The 24,725-nt window shown below is 55.9% G+C and overlaps 2 protein-coding genes across 5 annotated transcripts in view; one reads left to right on the top strand and one right to left on the bottom strand.

Moving 5' to 3' along the window:
• The window catches only part of TRAF7 (TNF receptor associated factor 7), a 31,105-nt gene extending 11,928 nt beyond the window's left edge, over window positions 1–19,177 (top strand). For 3 of the 4 annotated variants that reach the window (XM_017823214.1, XM_017823215.1, XM_017823216.1), the window contains exons 4-21: window positions 280–371; window positions 4,465–4,581; window positions 5,898–5,990; window positions 7,612–7,645; window positions 9,335–9,518; window positions 10,225–10,359; window positions 11,483–11,700; window positions 12,286–12,359; window positions 12,732–12,780; window positions 12,918–13,045; window positions 14,038–14,120; window positions 14,533–14,572; window positions 15,047–15,163; window positions 16,248–16,370; window positions 17,126–17,245; window positions 17,458–17,589; window positions 17,756–17,875; window positions 18,427–19,177. In XM_017823214.1, coding sequence (XP_017678703.1) covers window positions 280–371; window positions 4,465–4,581; window positions 5,898–5,990; window positions 7,612–7,645; window positions 9,335–9,518; window positions 10,225–10,359; window positions 11,483–11,700; window positions 12,286–12,359; window positions 12,732–12,780; window positions 12,918–13,045; window positions 14,038–14,120; window positions 14,533–14,572; window positions 15,047–15,163; window positions 16,248–16,370; window positions 17,126–17,245; window positions 17,458–17,589; window positions 17,756–17,875; window positions 18,427–18,441 — 1,874 coding nt within the window. In that variant the 3' untranslated portion in view covers window positions 18,442–19,177. Of the gene's footprint in view, window positions 1–279; window positions 372–4,072; window positions 4,215–4,464; window positions 4,582–5,897; window positions 5,991–7,611; window positions 7,646–9,334; window positions 9,519–10,224; window positions 10,360–11,482; window positions 11,701–12,285; window positions 12,360–12,731; window positions 12,781–12,917; window positions 13,046–14,037; window positions 14,121–14,532; window positions 14,573–15,046; window positions 15,164–16,247; window positions 16,371–17,125; window positions 17,246–17,457; window positions 17,590–17,755; window positions 17,876–18,426 lie in introns of those variants that run through there. The other variant, XM_017823217.1, reaches the window with a different exon arrangement.
• A 262-nt stretch (window positions 19,178–19,439) lies between these two features.
• CASKIN1 (CASK interacting protein 1) overlaps window positions 19,440–24,725 on the bottom strand; it is a 30,090-nt gene continuing 24,804 nt past the window's right edge. Inside the window, exons 17-20 of the mRNA XM_017823213.1 lie at window positions 24,467–24,605; window positions 22,288–24,396; window positions 21,791–22,184; window positions 19,440–21,360 (exon numbers count right to left, since the gene is read on the bottom strand). Of these exons, the coding sequence (XP_017678702.1) occupies window positions 21,264–21,360; window positions 21,791–22,184; window positions 22,288–24,396; window positions 24,467–24,605 (2,739 nt within the window). The 3' untranslated portion in view covers window positions 19,440–21,263. The remainder of the gene's footprint in view (window positions 21,361–21,790; window positions 22,185–22,287; window positions 24,397–24,466; window positions 24,606–24,725) is intronic.

The raw sequence follows: 24,725 nt of genomic DNA, 5'->3' as shown, positions 1-24,725 counted from the left end.
TTTTTGTTGGTGACTGAGATATGTGGGAGTATAAAGTTTCCTTTTAATAGTGTTTTTACCCTGTGGACCTGACAGAATATGACCTGTGCTCTTCTCTGGGCAAGCTCTCAGAGATCAGGGTTGTTCTACCTGATATGTCCAGTCACGAACTGGAGTTGGAGAATCCCGAGTCTTTTCCTTTTCTAAGGGACACTTACAGCTACAGAGGCTGACCCATAGTTTGGGAATGTTTCTGAGGAGCCTAAATGCTTGTTTTTCTTTCTTTGATTCCCTTCAAAGCTGACGGGACCAACACTTTTAAGCAGCACCGCCGGACCCCGTCCTCCTCCAGCACACTCACCTATTCCCCACGGGATGAGGACGATGGCATGGTAGGTGTTGCCAGGGCCCTCCTGACTGGCTTAGCTGAGAGATGAGAGATGTCTGGTGTTCCTCTGGAGTCCTCTGCCTCCCTCATCATTCCCGTGCACTGTTATATCCAAGGGAGATTCCTGCACCGGGGGCAGGACCAGCCTCAGCATTCCTGGCTGCTCCTGTGGTTGGTGCCGTGGGGAAGCAGCTGATTCTGACCTGAGGCTTTAAGCTGGTGCTGCTGGTGCTCATTTTCACACTGCTTGAAATGGTTATGTGGTTTCAAAGCCTGGGAAGTACAAATGCCACAGACCTGTGTGTGTACCTGGCTCTGGGAGAGCAGGTGCTCGGGAGGAAACAGGCACAGCCAGGGATGTCTGGGCTGTGACTGAGGCCAGGCAGTCTGGTCAGGGCCTGTTGGATGGATCCCAGCTGGCTCTGCAGTTGAGGCCGTAGAATCCATTCCTTTTCCCACCTCCAGATGGGGCTTCTGGCCACAGGGAGCGGGTTTGGAACCTGCAGAGTGGGATGTTGGACACTTCAGACTGTGCTGGGCTCCTGGGGGCTTCTCACACAAACCATTCCCGTGTCTCCCAATATTTTTGCAGAAAAGAACTTCCCAATTTTGCATCCAGCTTTCTTACTCACTTCTGAGTAAGCTGGTTTTGGGGAATTTAGTGATTCAACAGGCCTCAGGGTTAGCTGCTTAGAGAGAAATTAAATCAGCTAAATCAATTAAATCAGGAACAGCAACAGCAAAGCAAACCTCAGGGAAAGGATGGACAGCTCTGAGGCCTGCACCTTCTCCTGTCCCTGGTGCTCCAACCACATCTCACAACCGTGAGCTCTGTTTAGATTTAAGCATGTTGGTAGTAAACTTCAAATAAAGTACTTGTAGACTTAGTCAGGTTACAAGACCCAGCTTCCAAGCTAGAGGTAAATGGGATCCCTGCTGCTGGAGTTATGCCCTGACAGACTGGGGTCAGCAACAATATGGAGCTACAACACTTCTGAAAATAAATTTGACACCAGATTGCAAAGAGCTTTATTGTCAGCATCCTATAAAGTTCCTTCTGTTGCTCAGACATCTTGCTGTGTTTTATGTGAGCCCATGGGGTTTTTTGTTTGTTTTTTTTTTCCTAACAGGTCCTTTGAACATTTGCCTGGTGTCCTTGGCAAGTGCAGCTCTCCATCCCCTCACTGACCCCACGGAGCTGGGCCACTGCTCCAGGCCACCCTTGGCTGTGAGCACAACCCCTGTGGGCTCAGTGCTGGGCTCACTGTGCCCTTCTCACGAGCTGGGCAGTTCTCACAGGGCAGAGGGGAGGAGTTTTGCAGAGGAGGGCATGCTAGGGGTACTTCATTTAGCCAGGTCTGGTGGAAAAGCTCCTTTGAAAACCCTGGTGTCACGAACTGAGGTGTGCAGCCAAAAATGGGGGAGATCTCTCCTGGGATCCAGCCCCAATCCTCTTGGGCAGTCTCAGCCCACCTTCCTCGGAGTGCCAAATGTTCTTAAGCAAAAATAGCAGGAGAATTAATGAGTGGTTCAGGAAACAGCATGAGGTGCTGGCAATCCGGAACCACCCCAGCCCTGCTCTGCCTGCCGCTCCAGACAGACTCACTAACCCTTTTAGGAAGCTTCATTTGCTTTGTCAAGAAATAATCTGGGATTTCCCTTCCTCATCACTGAGTTTTCCCTCCTCCAGAAGCTGCCAAGGGCTTGTCAGCCATCAGTGAGACAGCTGGAGACGCGTCAGAGCCCTTCTGTGACCTCCACCACCCCTTTTTCTTTCTTTTTAAAGCTTCTGTTAATGAAACCCAAAGCAGAGCAGTGTGTTCTGTGTGCAAGGCAGGGATTACTGAGCAGCTGCTGTCAGCTTTCCATGAAAATAGTGCCACAGGTCCCCGTGAGGACTCTGCTGGAGCCTTCACGTGGAGCCTGCACTTGTAGCTGAGGTGATGGGAACTGCAGCTAAAGGTTACAGCTGAATATTGGCACAAATAGATACTAGTGGATGAAGGCTGCCTGGCTGCCCAAAGTCTGTTGTTTACAGGGAGCTTCACCTCTGAACTGGAGGCTGGACTGAATTACCAGCCAAAAACTATCCATCTTCCATCAGAAGATTTGGGAGCTCCATCCTTGGGCTGTTTGAAGATGCACCTGATGTTTAGTGCAGAAATGAGGTCTCTCAAGTCTTGTCCTTGTTTGCTTGGCAAGAAGCAAGGCTGAAGAGACCCAGAGAGTCTGTAAATGCCAGCACATCCTCTGCCATTCCACATTGTCTCTGCAGCCAAGGGAATGAGGGAGCTTTCTCAGCACGTTCATTTGTCCCCTGTGTAGTTAACACCAGCATTACCCCAACCAGGACACAGGGCTCTGAGCCCACAGTGTTACAGAAGCCTTGAAAGTCTGTGTCTCACACCTCTATCTCCTGGAAATGTTTTTGGGCAGCAGTCCCCCTCTCCATTGCTGACCACCCAGGATGCTGCTTGTGATAAACCTGCCTCCCTGCAGAGCCTGCCTGTGCTGCCCTCCACTCCGTGTCACCTCCAGAGTGGGAACTATGCACAGTCATTCTTGTTATTTTAATAACTTCTGTTAGTAGTGGAGGAAAATAAGCTGAATGGATACACATAAAATTGATTTACTCATTATAACCCTTCCTCCTCCAGGTTTACCTGTTTAGCCAGTAAATATGCTGTCTTTAAGAAAAAGCTTTATGCTTTGGCTTCTGAGCAGATGCAGCAGTTCTGAGCTCCTGGGAGTGCGGGATCATAAAACTGAAGCAGCAGAGGAAGCAGCAGGATCCTGATCTGCTCATCTTCTGCAGCCCAGCCAGGCTGCACTCAGACTGCAGCCTCTGAACCTCATCCTACAGCTTTCATTGCTGGATTTCCTGACTGCCCCCCTGCCCTCCTACATTGCCTTTGTCCGTCCCTGAGTCTGATGTTGCCCCCTTTGACCCAGGGTGCACGCACAGATTGCAGCTCACAGGGTTCAGATGGAATACGAGGGAAAGTGTTTTGCTCCCAAGGTGCTGCACAGGAACCCGGGGCAGCAGAGTCTGGTCTGTGCAGCTTCCCCTGTTCCAGCTGGGCAGTGCCAGGGCTGGCCTCCAGGGTCAGGGAGAGTCTCAATTCCAGCCAGTGATCTCCAGAGCTGCTTCCAGCCAGCACTGCTCAGAGTTGGTGGCTGACATAGCTACATCCAAGCCATGTAGAGGTGACACGTGCAGGTGCCATCGGTCACCTCCTGGTGCCAGGTGTCAGAAGCTTACAGCTTCATTCTCCCATTTCTTTGTCAAAACATCCATTCTGCTCCTTGACTACCTTTATTCCTTCCCTCTGCACCCTTCCCAGTCTACCAGGAGCATCTCTTCTCAAGTAACCCAGCCCTGGCTGCACTCCCAGGTGGATTTGGGACCCCCAAATCCAGACACTTCATGATCTGAAGAGTGTCCAGTTTTGCTTTGACGCCAAGTTTCATCTTGGCTGCGTGCTGCTGGTTGATATTCCTCCCTCAGAGATGCACTGCTGGTTAATATTCCAGAGGCAGCATTCCCTCAAAGCCAATCCCAAGGCCCCTGCAGCCAGGGGGATTGTCGTTGGTCGGTGCGCGGTGTCCGCTCCGCTCTCCCCTCCCGAGCAGGAAGCGGCAGAGCCGGGCTGTGAGGGAATTCAATAGAAGGAAGTCTCCACACTTACGCAAAGAAATTTGGCAGAAGTTAGATAGCGAGTGCAACAACAAGTGCTGCTGCAGAGATTGGAGACAGGGCAGGAGCTGGAGCAGTCTCTGGGGGAGATTTACAGAGCTTTCCATGAAGGATTAATTCTTCCAGACCATTGCTCTGCGGGTGCCCACGGTAAGTGCACAGCGAATGCACCTTGGAGAAAGGGACGTGCTTGGAATTTAGATGTCAGCCCGGTTTAGGAAGTTAAACCTTAATCCTGTCTCTGAGCACAGTGCAGGGAAGGGCACACAGCAGCAGGGCCGCTCAGTGCAGCTTGGAGTGGAGCAGCGTAGTTTTGGGAGGGAGAGGACTGAACTTGAAGTGTTCACACAGAGTTTGGGAATTACTTGGACTAACCAGAGCTGGTTTTATCTCTTTGAAGCCCCCGATCAGCACCCCACGCCGCTCTGACTCGGCCATCTCCGTCCGTTCATTGCACTCCGAGTCCAACATGTCCTTGCGCTCGACGTTCTCACTCCATGAGGAAGAGGAGGAGCCAGTAGGTATTTGGGATTGTCTGAAGGAGCAGTATTAGGAAGTGCAGTGACAAAAGAGTAACTTAGTGGACTCTTGTGAGAACACAGAGCTGTCACAGACAGGTTTTTTGTGATGCCTGGCTGTCAGGACTCCGGCTTTAACTTTGTTTCCACCACTGGCTTTGCTTCCTTCTGAGCCATTTCCCTGTCTGTGGAGCAAGGACAATGGTGAGGCTTTTCTGCTTCCCAGATAAACTGTAAATCTTTGCAAAGTGTCCTGTGTGATTCCCTGGCTCTGCTGCAGAGCAGTGGGGGTTGCAAGGCTCAGGCTGGTGGTCTGGCCCCAGGCAGCAAGAGAAATACAATTCCCTATGGATCTGGAGCCCTATCCCACATTCAGGGATGTGTGGCACCCCACTGACTTGATTGTAAGCCCCTGGAGAGTGCAAGGAGTTGTCTGCATGTTAGGGGAGGACACTTTTAAGCTGAGCTTAGCTTGTGACCCAGTAACTAACCCCAGACTGGATGAATAAAAGGTCAGGTGGTGTTTTGCCACTGATCTGGGATGAAAGTGTGTTTCATATTTAGGAACCCAGGGGGTTGTGTTTGCATTTCTGAGAGCAGTATGGGATGAAAAGAGAGACTGAGCTGCAGAGATTGATTTGAAATGCTCTGAAATGTGAAGCCCTGCTCTGGCATGGCATGGAGAGCTGTGCTGCTCCAGGAGATCATGCTCAGGGTCCTGGAGAGCCGTGCTGCTCCAGGAGGACGTGCTCAGAGCCCCGTGCTGGCAGTCGTAGTTGGTAAACAAAACTGGAGAGATGGGCCCATTGCAGCAGAAACAATGTTGTTTCTGCTTCATAAGGGAATGAAAGAGCCCTTCCTCCAGGATGTTTCAAAAATACAAAAGGGCAGGCTGCTCTAAAATTGCTTTCAAACTCCAGGCTTAGTACATTTTTGACAATGCTCTGTTCAGTCCAACCAAGCACAAAGTCTCAGCCAGTGCAGCTCACACAGGTCTGGCGACTTGAGTCACTGACAGAGAAGTTGGTCTGAGCAGTTTGCTGTCAGGTCCTGATCCTGCCAGATGCTGGTGGCCCCCAGTTTGTGATGAGCTGAGGGTCTCCAGCCACTCCCAAGTTTGTTCTTCCCCTGCCTCTTACTGGAACTCAGCAGATCCAGACAGATTGTTTGGTTGAGATAGTGAACCCCCCGGTGTGCCCAGTGCCCCAGGCTCCCTGAGACTCACCTCTGAGGAGTGTTTTGTTCCTTCTGCAGAGGAAGGCTCTTGTGTTTGGACTAATCCTTGTGCTGTCTCTGTCCCTTTCTGTCCCTGCAGGAGCCCCTGGTGTTTGCTGAGCAGCCCTCTGTGAAGCTGTGCTGCCAGCTGTGCTGCAGTGTGTTTAAGGATCCAGTCATCACAACCTGTGGGGTAAGGCAGAGCTCTTCAAATCACCAGCGTGGGCTCCACACGTGTCCTGTGTGAGCCAGAGCCAAGCCCTGACTGTCCCCACTGACTGTCCAGCAATCCTGGCTCTTGCCCAAAGTTGGATGGCTTTTTCCAGGAGAGCTGCCCTGTCCTGGCCATGTTCAGTCTGCCCTGAGGGGCTCTGCAGGGAGCTCCAGGGCACCCCGGCAATGGCTGCTCCTCAGCTGGGAGGGAAGTGTTGCTTATAAAACAAAAATGGCTTGAAGCTTCATGTAGTTAATGCTTGCAAAGGGATTTGAGATCCTCAAATGAAAGGCACAGAGCATTATGAATATTCTTCTGGATTCCATTTTAGTGGGATTTAATAGAAGCTGTAAATTATTCCTGCTTCTGTGCTACTTGTGAAGAAAGATGGCTTCGAGATGGGCTCTCTAATGCTTCTGATGTGCTTCTGATTACCAGGATGGGGCTGTAGCAACAACAGCTCCGGATTGTTTATTGCAGTGAGGGTGCTGTTCCCCAAAAGTGCTGGAAATTGGTGCAGTTTCGCTGCACCATTTCAGAAAGCAGCTTTTCACAGAGACACTGAAATGCACTGGATAACATGGAAAAAAAAACCCCACTGCAGGAAGCAGCCTGGCTTGGTGTGCAGTCCTGGTCTGGCAGCTCTGGAGGGCGCTCCGTGCAGCTGTGCCGGGCAGGAAAAGGAGCAGGGCAGCAGATAACAGATAACAGCTCTGGGGAGGGACTCGAAGCCGCTGCCGGGCGCTGGCCCTGTGGCAGGGGAATGTGGCTGAGGAGGCTCCAGGGAGCCCACGGGGCAAGGTCAGGAGCAGTGAAATGCTGCAGCCTTTATATTCGTGAGTGTGGCAGATTGTGTTTGTTACTTCATCAAGTTAAACTGCAAGAACAGAGAGAGGGAGCTATTTAAAGTGCTACAATTTACAGAGCATTTAATGGACTTACAAACCAGCTGTTCCATCTTCCTGGCAGCAGGACAGGGCAGCTCCAGCTGCCTTAGAAGAGTTTCAGGGGCATATGTGTAATGGGTTGACTGGGCAAAGACAGGGAGAGGCCAGTCTTCCCCTTGCTCCTTCCCTTGAGGACTTCTCAGGGTTGTGAGAGGCATAATATGGGCTAAAGTGGAAGGTGAAGTAGGGAAACCCCATGCAGATGTGGAGGGTAGGAAGGACTTGGACATGTTCAAGAGTAGGCAGGACGGAGCCCTGAGCTACCTGGTCTAGTGGAAGGTGTCCCTGCCCATGGCAGGGGGTTGGAGCAGGATGATCTTTAGGTCCCTCCCAACCCAAACCATTCTGTGATTCTGTGAATATCAGAGTGCAGCAGAACATGCCCTTGGCTTTAGCTGTTACCACAATCATGGCCTGGTCCTGAACGGGGCAGAACATCAAAGTTTAATACTCTCAGGAGCAGGACCTGTGCTGCACCCTGAGCAAGCAGCTGGGCTTTGCCCTGTGGTGCTGAGCTAAAGCAGGCAGAACAGCTGCCGAGGCCCCTGAGCCACAGGCTTGGGTATCTTCCACCTTTCCCATCATTGTCCACAGGGAATAATTAGCCTGCTCTCGTTTTACGCTGACGCTGCTGTTCCTCTCTGTCTCCACAGCACACGTTTTGTAGAAGATGTGCCTTAACATCTGGTGAGTACAGAACTGCTCTTGTGTGATGCAGCCAAAACACTGTTATTTTCTGGTTTGTTTGCTTTCACTTAAAAAGAAACCTGCAGAAAAATATTCAAAGGGCTTAAAACAAGCTGTCAGTCAGATCTGCCACTGCAGCGGTGAGGGGCTGGGGCTCGGGGGCCGTGCAGCTCCCATGGAACACACTGGAGCTTGGGCACTGGAGAGAGGGCTGGGCCCAGCTCTTGGGCACAGGATGTTCTCAAATCGTGGAGTATGCCATGGATAATCCCAGGATAATACACGTCTCGCCCAGAGCTGACCCACTGATTTCAGACAGAAAGCTTTCTGTGGCTGCCTGGCTAAGGAACAGGGGGGCTGTGTTTGGCAGAGCCCCATCAACCCCTCCTCCCCCAGCCCCTCTGGCCCCTGGTTGTGCCCCACAGAGCTGCTTTAGCTCACCCAGCTCTTCCAGAACCCTGAGGGACCCCAAGCCTCTGGCTGCTGGCCTGGGATAACCAGCTCCCACTTGGATTGGACTCTGCACTGCAAAAAAGACTTTTTTTGGCACAAGCCTGTGCCCCTCTTGGCAAGTTGTTGTTCAGCACAAAGCCAAGCCGTTGGCATTACCAGCACAATGAGCCCAGGGCAAGTTCTGCAGAAAAGCAGCTCTTTCTGCCTTACAGTTTTCACCTTCCACATGTGAAGGTCCCTCTGCTTTGCATGATATTCCCCTCACTGTGCTTTGCTATATCTGTCCCAACCCACGTGTTCTGTAGCAAAAGGCTTTGCAGTTGCAATCCCAAGTTGCTCAGCTTTGCTCCTGCCCTCCAAACTCATGTTTCTGCCTCTGTTGTAGCCAAATGTGAGTCGGCCTCTTGTCCCCGGTAACAAGTGATGGGACAAGAGGAAATGGCCTCAAGCTGTGCCAGGAGAGGTTCAGGTTGGACATCAGGAAGAATTTCTTGCTGGAAAGGGTGGTCAGGCCTTGGAAGGGTCTGCCCAGGGAAGTGGTGGAGTCACCACCCCGGAGGTGTCCAAGGAACGACTGGACGTGGCACTCAGTGCTCTGGGCTGGGTGACAAGGTGGACATCGGTCAAAGCATGAAGTCATTAGTCTTGGAGGATTTTTCCAGCCTAAATGATTCTGTGATTGCTGGCCCATGGTGCTGCTGGGAGCTGGAGCTGAGCCCAGGCCTGGGTGAGGGAGCACGTTATGGATGGGGCTTCTGCCTATGAACACTCACACTTCACCAGGCACAAGGTAGTCTGAATTGGAATTATAGAATATGGTCAGCTGGAAGAGACCCATCAGGATCGTTGAGTCCAGCTCCTGACCCTGCACAGGACACCCCAGCAATCCCCCCATGTGCCTGAGGGCATCGTCCAAATGCTCCTTGAACTCAGGCTTGGTGCTATGACCACTTCCCTGGGGAGCCTGTCCCAGTGTGGCCATCCTTCATTGGTAGCTTGCTCAAATTATCATGGTTTAACAAAAACTTTAACTTTTCCAAGCCCCAAGACTAACTAAAGATAGTGGCTCACAGACCTTGTGTAATATTCATGGCTCGTTCCACGGCCACCCACCTGGGACTTGGCTGACTTGGCCAGGGAAGGCAAAAGAATAAAATCTCCACGCAGAGGCTCCTGGAAATGCTCCTGCACTGTCTTTAATCCTTGCTGACTGTGTTTTCTGTCCCTCCCTGGCAGAGAAGTGCCCCGTGGACAATGCCAAACTGACCGTGGTGGTGAACAACATCGCGGTGGCCGAGCAGATCGGGGAGCTCTTCATCCACTGCAAGTACGGGTGCCGAGCCGCGGCCAGCAGCAAGCCCACCGCCTTCGAGGTGGACCCCCGAGGGTGCCCCTTCACCATCAAGCTGAGTGCCAGGAAGTAAGTGCCCTGTTCCAGCCTCTTCAGGGAAAGGGCTGTGCCAGCCTGCCACACCTGAGCTGCCCTGCGGCTCCGGGGCCGCGCCGCTCCTGCCAGCGCTGCCGGGAGTGGGAGTGGGCAGGGGGGCTGAGGGGATAAATCACTCTTGGGATGGTGGTACATGGGTTGTCTCAGGGGAAGGATGCTGTTCTCTGCTCCCAGCTTACCTGAGTGCCAGCACTGGGACAGGGATGCTGTGAGAGCAGCCCCCTCACTTCTGGGGTGAAACACTGTGGTATGGTCAAGCAGAGACCTTGGGATTCTTTTTGTGAGAGGAATTATCCTAGTTATATCCTGAGAATCTGAAATCTGTCTCCCTCCCCCTCCTAAATGCATTCCCTGTTTTCCCTATCACCTGGCTAATAGGGATTGGACTGATAGGGATTTCCACAAGCTTTCCCTGCTTGTGGAAAGCTGTTTGTGGGTGCCTGAAGGCTCAGCCCTTCAGCTGCAGAAGTAGATATGCCCTGTGTAAACGTGGCTTGTTATTACTCTCAATTTTCTGGTCAAATGAGAATTAAAAGCTGGAATTGCAGTCTTAGAGCAGGAGGCTTTGGACCTGACAGCCTTACAGGGCTGGTTTGCTCCTTTCCTGACCAGCTGTGTTGCTTCCATTAATTTTTGCTCATTGCTGATTTTCCCTCCCTTTGCTTCTCTCCGTGGGCAGGGACCATGAGAGCAGCTGTGATTACCGGCCCGTGCGCTGCCCCAACAACCCCAGCTGCCCTCCTCTGCTCAAAATGAACCTGGAGGCACACCTCAAGGAGTGCGAGCACATCAAGTGTCCCCACTCCAAGTACGGGTAAGGACCTGATGCTTTTGAGTGGGGAAGGTGACCTGAGGTAACTTCTGAGCTGCTTTTTGGTCGCTGTAGCCTTGGGGTGGCCCCAAGGTCTCCAAGCAGCTCTCCCCAGTGCTGTGCTCAGCCTGAGGCCAAGCTGAGGGTTACAGGGGTTGCAGGAGGCAGCCTCTGAACCCCTCTTCTGGTGGGAACAGGCAGGTCCTGGTGCCCAGGTGTGAGCCCAGGAGGAGGGTGAGGTGTGAGGAGGCAGAAGAACAGCTGGAGGAGAGTCAGAGCATGAAGGGAGGAGGATTACAAGAGTAATTCGAGCACCATGGCAGTGTCTTGCCAACCAGGGCGGGGGAAGTGCTGATCTGCCCCAGAGGGTTCACTGTCACCAGAGCAGGGGGACAGCTCAGGCTGGGGGTTCCCTGCTTGGGGTTACTGCAGGAGGAGGGTTCTCACAAAGGGTTGTCCAGCCCACCACCCAGGGCAGTGGTGGAGTCACCATCCCTGGAGAGACTTAAAAGCCAATGTTGCATTTGAGGACATGGGTTAGTGATGGGCTTGGCAGTGCTGGGGGAATGGTTGGACTCGATGGTCTTAGAGGCCTTTTCCAACCTCAACAGCTCTGTGATTGTATGATCCTTAGACATGTCTTGGCGGAGGCAGGGTAAGGCAAGTCCTGGCAGAGCATCCCTGACTCCCTGCCATGCTGCAGGCCCAAGTCAGCATCTGCTGAGGTCGGCTCCAGTTTTTTCCACTGATTTTGGTGCTCCTGGTGAGCACATAAACTGACACCACACTATCTCTTGCCCAAGATCTGCTTTTCCTTGCAACTACCCAGACGGACAGTCTGGTTTGTGGCCAATGCTCTGGCTGGAAGAACAGGAGCTGCTTGGCCTCCATGTTGCCCTGCAGTTGCCTGCACCCAGCAGGATCATGGGGTCATTAAGATTGGAAAGGACATCCAAAATTACTGAATCCATCCTTTGAAGGATAATGAACCACAGTAGCCCTGCTGCTGGTGGGAAGAGCAGGACAGCTTGGGAGCCACACGGGCCTTGGAGCTCCAGTGAGGAGCCAGCTGAGCAAGGAGTCTCCATGGGAGCCCTGCTCCAGCCAGCGTCTGCCTTCCCTTCAGGTGTACATTCATAGGAAACCAAGACACTTATGAGACCCACCTGGAGACGTGCAAGTTTGAGGGTCTGAAGGAGTTCCTGCAGCAGACAGACGATCGCTTCCATGAGATGCAGGTGGCAATGGCCCAGAAGGACCAGGAGATCGCCTTCCTGCGCTCCATGCTGGGGAAGCTCTCTGAGAAAATCGACCAGCTGGAGAAGAACCTGGAGCTGAAGTTTGGTGAGTCTGCTCTGGACGAGCTCTCTGGTCAGAGCTGTAGGGACAGGGAAGCTCTTTGTTTGGATGATGCATTACAGGACTCATTCCACGTTTAAAACTGGTGCTGAGCAGGTTTCAGGAGGTTCAGATATTCCTTGCAGAGGGACAAATAGGGGTTCCATTGACTTTGCTGCCAGAACATCCTGGGACCTAATCCTGCACTCACTGGTCACGTGGCAAGTCCTAGAAATGTCTACAGGCAGCTGCCACCTTTCTCCTATGACTTTTTCCTGTGCAGTCCATGGGCACAGGCCCCTATAAAAATCAGCAGGTCAAATAGCCAACAGTGCAGCTATCGTGGAGTGAGCAGGGCTCTCGGACACCCCTGCTGTGCCAGCCCTGTCGTGCTCCCAGATTTGCTGGTTCTTAGCATCCAGGTACAATTTCCATTTGAGGAGCAGACACCCTCCTGCTTTCCCAGCCAATAGCAGCAGTGTGTCCTCCCTCCGTGTTCAGAGGTTGGGTGGCAGTTGGGTGTCCTCTGCCTGTTGCCTGGGATGCCCTCAGTTGCTCTGCAGTGACTGTAGGCCTGTCCTTCTCTTGTAGATGTTCTGGACGAGAACCAGAGCAAGCTGAGCGAGGACCTGATGGAATTCCGCAGGGACGCCTCCATGCTGAATGTAAGGAGGGGCCCTGGGATGGAGCAGGGATTGCATGGAGCTAGCTGGCTCAGCTCCTAGCTCCTAGCTGCCTCTCCTGCAGTGGGAGAGGCTCTGGGGTCCCCCCTGCTTGCTGGCTCTGCTCACACCAGGTTTGAGTCAGAGGCAGCCTGGGGAGCACGTGCTGGTCACTGTATCTGGGCTGCTGCTGGAACTGGCTCTGCTGCCTTTTCTCGGCCTGTTGTTGCTCTGGGAATGTATTAACAGAAGAAAGGAGCCCTGCAGCAAGGGAAGAACCCTCTGCTGCAAAGCCTGGGCCTTTTACACTTGCCAGGGACACCGTACCCTTCTCCCTGCTTGTGGAAAGCTCACATGGCTTGTTCTGTTTTTCAGGATGAGCTCTCCCACATCAATGCTCGGCTCAACATGGGCATCCTTGGATGTGAGTATCCCTGTGGGCTTCCTCCCCTGGGGCTGGGTGTGGGTGGTGGCCCAGGGAGCCCTTTTGGGCGGAGTTTACAGGTGTGCAAAGGAGCAGCACTGTCCTCCCACCTCTCACCTGCCCTCTCCTTTCTGCAGCCTATGATCCTCAGCAGATCTTCAAGTGCAAGGGGACCTTTGTGGGCCACCAGGGCCCTGTGTGGTGTTTGTGTGTGTATTCCATAGGAGACTTGCTCTTCAGTGGCTCCTCAGACAAAACCATTAAGGTAAGAGCTTGTCTGTTCCGTGCACCTTCTGCACTGTCACGTGGGACAGAAGCTGAGTTCAGTTTGAGGGGGGGGATGTCACTTCTTAAACTTTCTCCCAAAGAATCTTAAATGATTCTTTGTGATTATAGTTGGGCAAAATTCTCTGGGAGGAAACATTACTTGATAGTGAAATTGAGAGTCAAGAGTTATTTTTGCAAAGCTCAGATTAGAATCTCATTCCTGCTGCTGCTGGATTTGCTTTATGTGGTGTTTAGGGTATTCAAGCCTATTTCAGCTTCTGATTTTATTTTCCTTTGTTATAAAAAGTCATCTTAGAACAAAACATTTGTCCCTGATCCAAAGTGTCCTTTTCCCATTTTATGGCATGTTTGTTTTCCTTTGTCCTGTTTGCAGTAACTCAAACTGACAGCACTGCTCTGGTGCAGCTTAAACAGCCCTTCCCAATGTCACTGTGGTGGCTGCTGGCTGGGCTGGGGACCCCCACGGGCTGCTACGACTAATCCTGCCAGGAGCAGAGCTTTGGTTTAGTTTCCTTGGTTTTAGAGCCACGTGGAAGAAAACGGATATTGCTGTACTTTGGGGAAAGAAACTCCCCTGTCCTGGCTGCTCCGGGCACAACATTCCCTCTTGAGAGAGCAGAGTGTGCTCAGGGGGAAAACTTTGCAGTGGCAGAGGAGACTGTGCTGTGCCATTGGAGCCCCAGGACAGGGTGAGAATTGCTGAAGCAGGAGCCTGAGAGCTGCTCCTCTGGTTTGGTTTGTTGTGTTGGCCTGGGCCGAGGAGGACAGAGCTGCAGAGGGCTGATACCTGCTGCTGTCCTGGGTCTCACTGACTTCAGCCTGACCCTTTGCAGTAGATTTCCTTTCCCAGACAAGTGTATCCGTGCCCAGGACTCGGCAGGCAGTGCCCAGGTGACAGACAACCTGTTTCCTCCTTCCGCTGCTGACATCCTGCCCGCTCCCCAACTCCTGCCTCGTGTTTCCTGTTAGGTGTGGGATACCTGTACCACATACAAGTGCCAAAAGACCTTGGAGGGTCATGATGGAATTGTACTGGCTCTCTGCATCCAGGGGTGAGTGGAGAGGGACATCTGCCCCTGGGGAGAGCGGGGGAGAGCATGGGGGCTCCTGAGCATGCCCTGACAGTTCCCATCCTCTGCCCTGCACAGGCCAAAATTGTGCATCAGAGGCACATCTTGCCTCTGCTTTTAAAAAATGGACAAAGCGGCATCTTTGTGGTGTCCCCTGTGTCCTGGCTTTGTCCCTGGTCACCAGCAGGGTGTTTGGCCTCCTGCTCCAAGGGCCAGTCCAGCCTGGCCTCCCATGAGCCAGGAGCCCCGCTCTCGGGGTGGGTGTGTGAAGTGTTGTCCCAGTGAGGCTGTGGGACTGCAGCTCCTGGCCCAGACGGTGCCTGGAGACAAGCTGGGAGCCTGCACGTGCCACTGTCCTCCTCTGACCCCCCTTTGTCTTCTGGTGACATTCCAGGAACAAGCTGTACAGTGGCTCTGCTGACTGCACCATCATTGTGAGTACCCTGACCCCGCTCTGCAGCCAGGCTGGGAGGAGACTGCTCAGGAGCAGGGACCTTCTTCTGGAAGGCTCTTCAGCTGCCAGTGGTGTGGGACTGATAACCTGTGTGTGCTGTACCCACTGCCTCAGCCAAGTCACTCATGGGTTGGATTGGGGGGTTTCCTGCAGGCTGGATTTCCCAGTCCCTGCTCCTGTGGGGGAGCAGGAGGCTGGTGCTGTGAGCTGGGACAGGGTGGTTGGTCCTGATCAGCCAGGACAGTGGCTCAGATGAGTGCCCTGTCCTACCTGTATGTCATTCCCTGCCTCCAGAGGCAGAGAAGAAGGGCCTCAGCATGAAGGACTTGCCCTGCCCCTCATGGGTGCTCTTGCTTAGTGGGTTTGGCAGTGCTGGGGGAATGGTTGGCCTCGATGATCTTAGAGGGCTTTTCCCATCTGAACCCTTCCGTGATTCTGTGATTCTCCTTTGCAGGTCTGGGATATTCAAAACCTGCAGAAGGTGAACACGATCCGAGCACACGACAATCCTGTTTGCACTTTGGTCTCCTCACACAACATGCTCTTCAGTGGCTCCCTCAAAGCCATCAAGGTACAGCTCAGGGGGCTCCTCTGGGGCTGGTGTGGGACCAAGGGTACAAACTGTCAGACAGAAGTGTCCAAACAGGAAGAAAGTGGCATTTTGGTCTGTAGGTGACCTTGTTGCTATGCTCTCCTGAGCTACAGAGAAGCCAGCACTGCAAAGGTTTAGCCCATACTCTGCACTCAAGTCAAAGGTGTTCTGGGACCTGGCTGCAAAAGCACTTTATTTCTTCCAACTCTGTAAATCTGAGGCTGCAGGTGGAGTATCCTGGCAAGTCCCAAGTGTGTATGTCCTTGGACCCCCAACAGACCTGCTAAGACCATTGGGAATCATGTCTGGGCTCCAGAATTGGCTGGGGATTCAGGCTGCCTGTTTTGAAACCGCCTCCAATGGATCTTGAGTCTGCATTCTCTACCTAAAACATGCAGAAATCAGAGAACAGCTTTGCAAGCTGCCCTTTAAAGCCTTGGCTGGATTCCCATGGTTCTGCTTCCAGCTCCTGGTGAGACAGCTTATGGGCCCATCCATCTGTAAGAGGATGTGTGCTCTTTTCTTTAACCAGGGCCTGGACTGGTTCGGCTCTGGAGAGAGCTCAGGGCTGGGGGAGCAGCCAGACTGAGCAGAAGGAGAATATGGGGCCTTTTGGGTTTGCCATCCCCAGCCACTTCCTGCCAGATGAGCTGAGCAGACCAGGAGTGCTGCTCAGAGTAGGGGGGAGTGAGATCTGTCAGTCCCTGCACGCCAGAGACTGGGAATGGAGCTCTGTGGAGACAGGCTGGGAGTGGAAGCTCAGGGCAGTTCCTTGCTGCAGCTGTGGTTTAGGTTTTCAAGCCCGTGGCTGTGCTAGGGAAGGGTCTCTGCCAGCAGTAATGCAGTGTCCAGGCTGGCTCCCTCAGGGAACGTGCTGACTCAGCAGTTATTGTGTTTTATCTGCAAGTCAGTGGGTTCAGGCCATTCCCAGCAGGCAGCAGAGCTGGCACAAGGATCCCCACAGAAGCTGTGAGGGCCTCTTGCGGGGTGGGCATGGGTGGGGAGCACCAGCCCCACTGGGATTCTCCTCCATGTCTCTGTGTATTGTCTGTGCTTTCCACAGGTCTGGGATATTGTAGGTACTGAGCTCAAGCTGAAGAAGGAGCTGACAGGTCTCAATCACTGGGTGCGAGCGCTGGTGGCTTCCCAGAACTATCTCTACAGTGGATCCTACCAGACCATCAAGGTGGGACCCTGGCACTGGTGGGACCCAGCGGCTCTCCCTGTGCCCCCCTGTGCTCTGCTCCCCTGTGGAGCAGGACCAGAGGCAGCTGCTGGGATGTGAGATGACTGCTGACACACGGGGTTCTCCTGTGCTGATTGCATCTCTGCAGGCTGGGCCTTGGGGGCTGCTGGGGAGGCTCACTGGGATAAACTGGGGCCTCGGCCCTGGCGCCTCGTGCCGCCTCTGCGGCTGCTGCAGCCTTATCTGTGCTCCCACTCCTGCTGATAACAGGGCAAGGTCACTGGCTGGCTGCAGAGTTACCATAAATCTGTGAGGGTTCCCAGTGCCCTCCATGCTCTGTGCTGGCTCAGGTTTTGATGAATACTTCACCTCAGCATCTGGGGGACACAGAACTGCAAGTTGCCCTCCTCAGTGCTAATAAATCCCTGTTAATTTGTCTGCATCAGGTTGTAGTGCTATCAAGGAGTGGGTTGTGTGTGCACGTGTGTGTGTAGTCACACACACGGGGTGAGCAGTCTCCACAACATTTTCAGCCTGGATGTTCAAAGCTGGGCAGCCAATTAAGACAGCAGGGCTTTGCTCATCATCAGTACTGAACATTCCCAGCTGGATAGATTTGTCCTTGAAGGTGTGATCTGGGCACACATGGAGCCAGGCTGACTCAGTGCGTGGCAGAATGGCTGCAAGGGATCTCGCCCCTGGAGAGGGGTTCCTGCATGGGTCTCATCCTGCCTTTGCTCCGGTGTCTCCATCAGATCTGGGACATCCGCAACCTGGAGTGTGTCCACGTGCTGCAGACGTCCGGGGGCAGCGTGTACTCCATCGCCGTGACCAACCACCACATCGTGTGCGGCACCTACGAGAACCTCATCCACGTAAGGAACGGGCTGGGATGCATTCCTGGCAGTGAGGCTGGGGGAGAGGGGTGTGGAGGTGGGCACCTGGCCCTGCCTGTGTCCCCTGGCACACGTGGAGCGTGGGGGCACAGCACCCACCTTGGAGTGTGTGTGGAGGTGGAAACACCTCTCGGAGGAGAGGGTGGTGGCCTCATCCCAGCACAGCTCCGAGCCCAGCTCTTCCCCCGCAGGTCTGGGATATAGAGACAAAGGAACAGGTCCGCACGCTGACAGGGCACGTGGGGACGGTCTATGCCCTCGCTGTCATCTCCACACCAGATCAAACCAAAGTCTTCAGCGCGTCCTACGACCGGTCACTCAGGGTACGTGTGCGGGGCTGGGCGTCTGCCCCGGCAATCTGTGACAACACGGGGGACCTCGAGGGAAGGGGGATGGGGATCCCCATCCCTCGGTGTGGCACCTTCCTCGGGGCCTGTGACGTGAGATCCCCTTCCCGGGTTGTGGCTCACGCCTGCCGTGTCCCCGCAGGTGTGGAGCATGGACAACATGATCTGCACCCAGACGCTGCTGCGGCACCAGGGCAGCGTCACCGCCCTCGCCGTGTCCCGTGGCCGCCTCTTCTCTGGCGCTGTGGACAGCACTGTAAAGGTGGGTCACCCCAGCCTGCTCCAGCGTGGTTTGTGCTCTTCCAGTGCTGGAATTGGGGCATTAAATGAGTTAGGAATTGTCTTCAGACAAACTGACGGGAGGTTGTAGCAAGGTGGGGGTCGGCCTTTTCTCCCAGGCAACAAGTGACAGGACAAGAAGCTGTGCCAGAGGAGGTTCAAATTGGACATCAGGAAGAATTTCTTCACTGAAAAGGGTCGTTAAACACTGGAATGGGCTGTCCAGGGAGGTGGTGGAGTCCCCAGCCCTGGAGGTGTCCAAGGAACAACGGGACGTGGCACTCAGTGCTCTGGGCTAGGGGACAAGATGGGGATTGGGCACAGGGGGGACTCCATGGGCTGGGAGGTCTTTTCCAACCTAAATGGTTGTGTGGTTCTGTGACACAAGGGGGTAGTTCTCAACAGGTGGGAGACTCCACTCCTGGCCAGGGTGTTGTGGATGGTGGCAGCCCAAAGGGAGGTGCTGTGGGAGGATGAAGAGAAGCCCCCAGAGCTGCTCAGGAGTCACTGCCGTGGGTTCCTTTGTCTCCACAGGTCTGGACGTGCTAGTGAGAGCTTCACACTAGTCCTGCACACTGAAAGACCAAAAACTCTCCCTCCATCGGCCTGTGGGTGACCACATCCTCCGAAATGACTGCTGCAGCTCCTCCTGCACCAACCACTGCCTGCTGCTGCCCCTGGGCCGGCCCCCCCCGCAGGGATCCCGGCTGGCGGCTCTCCCGATGGGTCTGCCCCATGGATGCTCCAGATGTTCCCCCAGATCTGCCCTAGCTGATTGGAAAAGCAGAGGAAGCATATCCAGTGCCTTCCTCTGCCTGTGTCCCCCCAGCTGGGGACACCCCTGGGGCCAGGGCTGGGGTGACTCTGGGCCCCAGGGCTCCAGGCCGGGCGAGCACAGCCCTTGGCCAGTGATGGGACTGGATGGATCAGCGTGTCCCAGTGGTGACACTGGGAGGCTGCTCCCCTGGCCATGGTAGGACTGAGCATTAGGCCCTGCCCTGGGTGGGCACCCGACCCCTTTCTTTCTCTAGTATTTAATTTTACTGCCAAGGCGCCGGGGCCGATCCATCCGGGAAGAGGTATTTCCTTGAGTAGCCAGGTACGATTTTTATGCCACAGCTAGTTCTCAAATCAAGTTCCACAAGCCCATTGTTCACCACCCTGTAATTATGGTCTCCACATTAAAGACAAAAAGCCTCCGTTGCATTTTTACTCACATTTTCTACTGTTTTTAAGATTGTAATATAGATTTGATTATTTCTTCATTGACAATAAAAGCGGAAAGAGTTGTTCCTGCCCAGCGTGAGTTATTGCAGGGACCAGCACTGGCCCTGTGGAGTGAAAATTGGGATGCAGGGACCAGGCACCTGACTGGGGACAGCAGCTCCCAGCCAGCCAGGCCCCAGCACCCCACAGAGGCACCCAAGGGTGCCCCCCGACCGTGCAGCACAACCCCCACCCCACGACAGTGAACACCCAGCATGACACGACTACGCCACGAGGACTCGGGATGCTTTGGGGACACAAACAGTGGTGGCAGCCTGGCAGGGGTTTTATTTTTTTTATTTTTCTTTAAATATTTGTTGCCAGACTTGGTATAGGAGCAAACGTCTTCACAGCACCACGAGCCATCTACTATTCAGAATAGGAAGAATAAGGACGAGTAGAGGTGAAATCTAAGCACAGAAGAGCAGGGAGCAGCACCAAGATGCAGAGCTGGACAGATGGGATACAATACAGAGTCCATAACTTAATCATAAAAAATATATATATGTATATATCCATCATGTAGAACTTTATGGATTTTTTTTTTAAGATACATATTTTTTTTTCTTTTCAACAGATATTTTCAGGCGGGTGATTTTTTTTTTTTTTAATTATTTTTAAAGTCTTTTTTGTTTGTTTGTTTTTGATTTTTTGTTTTTTTAAAAGAAATTTCAAAGTTGTGCCAAACACATCTGGATCAGCGACCACAACGGGAGAGACGGGGAGAGAGGGAAGTGGGGAGAGGGATGGGGGGAGAGAGAAGAGGGGAGAGACCACTCCACGTCTCAAGAAAAGAAAGGAACAGCAACACTTTTGTTTGGAAACCACAAGCAAAAAATGCATTCATCAGGACTCAAGCGACTGAACCAGACTCCAACTCCAGTTTATACAGGAATATACAGCGGTGCATCCCGGAGGACGCACGCGAGCACACGCACCCCGCGTGCACACCCACGCACACCACACACACCCCAAACAAATACCGACAGCAAAAGGAACCAGGAGAAACCTAAACCGAACCCTGAAGACACTCCAAAAGAAATGAAACACCTCCAGTGTAAGAATTAACAAAAACCTCCATAAAACAAGGCACATCCTTTGAGTTCGTAACGGTGGAAAAAAGAAAGACGTGACACTGAATCCCAACGGAAAACCCGACCAGAACCGCTCGCACGTACCTTCCACCCAGAGAAAAGGTAAATATTGTGCTACTCGTAGAATGAGTTTGCCACAAGACACACAGCTTAGTATAATCTAATAGTTTTTCTCAAGCTAAAATCCAGTTTTCTCTTGATTTCTTTTAAACTGCTTTATATATAATTGCTAATATTTTAAAATCTTTTAAATATATATTTGTTAAAGTTTATTTCTTTTTATTATTTTGGGGGTGGGGGAAATCTGCTTTATATCTTTTTTTTTTATTTTTTTTTTCCCCTCCAATAAATTAATACTTCTTTTATAGCTTATCACCGTCCTGTCCCCGGGCGGGGAGGGGCCGGGCAGGGGCACGTCCCGCTGCCCCCGGGGAGCCGCCAGCCCGGAGCTGCCCTGGCCGCCCCCCGCCAACCCCAACCGAGAAAGAAAACAAAGTTTAAAAAATAAAAATTAAAAACGGAGCAAAGAAACCCAAGTGCATTTGCCCACCCGGCCCCGCCACTTGCAAACGCCATCGGTGCCACGTGGCTGGCGGAGCCACTGCCGGGGCCGCCGGGCAGGGCTTGTGCTACATTCGGGTCGCGGTGACCCGCGGCGCCAGGGCTGGCAGGGCACGGGCGGCCACCAGACAGGGAGGTCGGGAGCCCCCCAGAGCCTCCCAGAGCCCCGGCAGCGGTTCGGTCCGGACGTGTTGCTTTGTTTCTTCTGTTGGGTTTTGTTTTTGTTTTTTTTTTTGCTTCTGCAAAAGGGAGTCCTGCCGGAGCCGGCGCCGAGTCTGTGAGCACAATCCTGAGGTATCTTCTTCTTTGTGCAAACCCCGAGGGACGGGATGTCCGGGAGGGGACGGCTGTACAAAGGGGACGGGGGGAGGGCGGCGGGGCCGGGGGGTCGTGGATCGTTGTGCCCTTGTGCCCACGTAAGCCCTGAGGTTCGCGGGGCCCTGGCGCCCCTCACTCCAGCATGGCATCCAGCTGGTCCGCCAGGTCGTCGAACATGCTGCCGATGTCATCCAGGATGCTCACGGTGCTCTTTGACTCCACGGCCGAGCTGGGGAGTGACCGGGACGGGTCAGGGCTACGCACGGGATGAGGACACCACACAGCCCCCACCACCCTGTGCCACAGCCCTTCTGCCCCCCTGTCGTGCTCAGCGCTGTCCCCAGTGTCACTGCTCATACAGACCCCAGGCTGCTACGCAGTGCTCTGTGCCAATGTCCCCAGTGCACCCACACGCCCAGGTCTCGCTGCCCATGCTGCTCCACCACGGTGTCCCCCAGTGTCACTTCCCCAATGCAGCTCCAGCCAAGGTCCCCTGATGCTCCACCAGTGTCCCCCAGAATCCCTCCTGGCACCATCCCACCCCCACCACGTGGCCACATCCCAATCCCTGCCTGCAGTGCTTGTGGCCTCTGGTGCTCAGTGGCACCGCACGGTCCCGCACCCTCCCTGTGGAACAACCACCCCCTGCACTCCCTTACTCTGCTTGACTGTCCTCCTGCTTGATCTTCTCCTCCACAGCCTGCAGCGCAGCAGCCAGGGACGCGCTCGTCTCCTCCAGCTTCTGCTGCGCCAGCTCGGGGCCGGCGCTGTCCACGGAGGGGCTGGCGATGGTGGAGCGCGGCGGCTTCACCGGCACCTGCTGGGGCTGCGCGCCAGGTGAGAGGGGCTTGGCAGGGCTGGAGCAGAGCGAGGGCGGGGTGCTGGAGGGCTTGCTGCCCGCGGGGCCCAGCTGCCGGGCAGGCGACGGGGCCGGCGTGGAGCTGGCACTCACTGACTGGATGGCGGCGTGGGGCTTGGGGGGCTTGGGTGCCGTGGGAGGCGGCGTGGGCTTGGGGGACACTGGGGGCGGCGTGCCATGGACCCGCTTCACCTCTGCGGAGAAAAGAGAGAGGGGCAGGAGGGCGGCAGGGCCAGCTGGGACCCCCGGCCTCTGTCCCGGGGAGAGCCTGTCCCAGGGATCTGGTGGGGCACCTACCTGGGCTGCCAGGGCTTGGGATGGGCACCTTTTTGGGGATGGGCACTGGTGGCCCAGGCACCTTTTGAGGTGGCTGCGTCAGCACAGGCTTGGGGGACACCGGTGGCTTGAAGGGCTTCTTGGGCTCGGCAGGCGGTGGGATGTAGTCGGGGCCGTCGGGGCGGGCAGTGGGCGGCGGGGTCGGGGGCGGCTCAGCCCCGCTCAGCTCGGAGGCCGGCCGCCGCTTCACGGTGCCGGTGCCGTTCTGGTACACGGCGAGTGTGGCCGGCTCCAGTGCCGGCTCCTTGTCCTTGGCCTTGGGCCGGCGCTTGACGGTGTCGGACTCGGTGAGGACGAAGCGGACGCCGTCCTGCTGGCTCTGCCTGGCCCGGATCCGCCGCTTGAGAGTGGCACTGGCCTCCACCTTGGCCAGCTCCCCATGGCGGTGGGCTGGGGACAGCCCCTCACCCGCCTCCCCCCGGGCCGGCCCCAGGGGCCGTGGCCGCTGCTTGATGGTGAGGGTGCCCTCCTCGGCGAAGGGGATGCCGTCGGGGGAACCGCCACGCTCCACCCGCAGCCGCTCGCCGGGACTGTCGGCACCCGCCTCCGACCGCACGCTGTCGGCGCGCTCGCGGCGGGCGGCTGCCACCAGCCCGGTGACAGGGCCGCTGATGGTCCGGCGCCGGTTCACCACCTCCCCGTCCAGCCCGATGGCCTCCTTGTGCTTGACGGTGGCCAGGACGGTGGCCACACGGGCACGGTCGGGGCTGCCCGGGGGGGGTCCCGGCTGCAGGTAGTAGCCGTCGGGTGCCTTGGCCGGCCCAGGCCCACCGGCCACGTGCGGCTTCTGCAGGGCCAGCGCGCGGGCCCCGCCGCCGATGGAGGACATCTCCAGCATGGCCGCGATGCTGCGCACGCTGCCGGCGCTGCCCGTGTCCACGCTGCCGCCCAGGTCGCTGGCCCGCCGCTGCTCCCGTCGGCTCTCCCCCTCAGCGCTCGGGGGTCCGACGGCTGCCTCGCCCTCACCCTCCTTGGGGAAGTCCTCGGCCATGCCGGCGCTGGAGATGGCGGAGCTGGAGCGCTTGGGAGGGGGTGGTGGGGGTCCCTTCTTCTTGGGGCGGACGGCGAAGGACTGGCTGCGGTTGACGTTCTTGTCGCCGCCGGCGGCTGCCCGCACCGAGTGGCTGCGGCCCACGCGCCGCTGGACGGTGGCATAGGGTCCCGCGTCCGGCACCAGCAGCTCGTCCCGCTCCTGCTCGCTGTCAGAGGCGGCGTAGCGGTTCAGGCTGTGTGCCCGCTTCTTCGGCCTCCCCGGTTCCTCCTCGCCCTCGCCCGCCGGAGGCAGGCACAGCACTGGCACCGAGACGGGCAGGACGGGCACCCCCGGTGGTGCCCCCTCGCCCTCGGCGGGCTGTGGCAGGACGTAGGCGAAGCCGCGGTGGGTGGGTGACTGGGGCAGGGAGCGGGGCGACGCGGGGCGCTCGCCGGGCGGCAGCAGCTGCGGGGTGGGCTTCACCTTGGCAGTGGCGTGGGGCAGAGCTGGCCCTTGTGGAGAGGGGGGCCGTGCCTTGCCGGGGGTCTGTGGCGGCGTCAGCTGCCCAGTGGAGGGCGGGAAGGGCTGCCGGGGTTTGCCGGGCACCGGTGGCACGCTGGCACGCTTCACGGGGTGGCCGTGCCGGGGTGGGCGCCCCTCCTTGGGTGGCGCAGGGGGGCCCTCACCGGCTCCCTCCGCCAGGTATTCCTGGCTCTTGGAGATGGCAGCGGCAGGGGGACCCCGCGGGCCGTCCCCCAGCAGCTCCTGGGAGCTGCTCATCAGCCTGGCACGGCCACCCAGGCCCGGCGGCGAGCGGTAACCGGGGGCCGGGGGGTTCACCACCTTCTCAGGGGGCTCCTCGGGGGCTTCGCCCGTCATGGCCACCTGCAGCTCGCTGCTGAGCTCGCTGTCCTGGAAGGTGGTCATCTTGGGCGACTGGCACTCGGGTGGCTCCGGTGGGGGGGACTCGATGGCCAGCACCTCTGGGCACGGCCCCGACGCCTTCCTCTTCAGCGTGCCCGGCTCGTACTTGCCCAGCTCGGCACGCTGCAGCTCCGCCAGCTTCTTCACCGCCAGCATCAGCTTCTTCTGGTGGCCTGGGGGTGGCACGGGGCATCAGTGTCACCGCCAAGGCCACCGCAGCCAGCGCTGTGCACAGAGCCTTACCCAGCTTGGTGATGCCAATCTCCTGCAGGTCCTCCCAGGTGATGTCGGTGATGAAGTCGATGTTCTCATAGCCGTTCTCCACCAGCACCTTGTAGTACTGGGACAGGCCAATCATGGAGAGCCACAGCGCCAGGTTGGCCTGGGGTGGGGCACAGGGCATGGCTCAGCACCAGCTGGCACCAGGGTCTGACCCCGGCACCCCTGGCACCCCAGCACCTGAGGCACACAGGAGATCCGATCTTGTGGGGGTACAACAGCT

Source organism: Lepidothrix coronata, unplaced genomic scaffold (assembly GCF_001604755.1).
Source record: "Lepidothrix coronata isolate B3197 unplaced genomic scaffold, Lepidothrix_coronata-1.0 Scaffold101, whole genome shotgun sequence".
Taxonomy (NCBI): Eukaryota; Metazoa; Chordata; class Aves; order Passeriformes; family Pipridae; genus Lepidothrix; species Lepidothrix coronata.
Note: the sequence above shows the minus strand (reverse complement) of the source record. Positions and strands in the feature narration are given on the sequence as shown.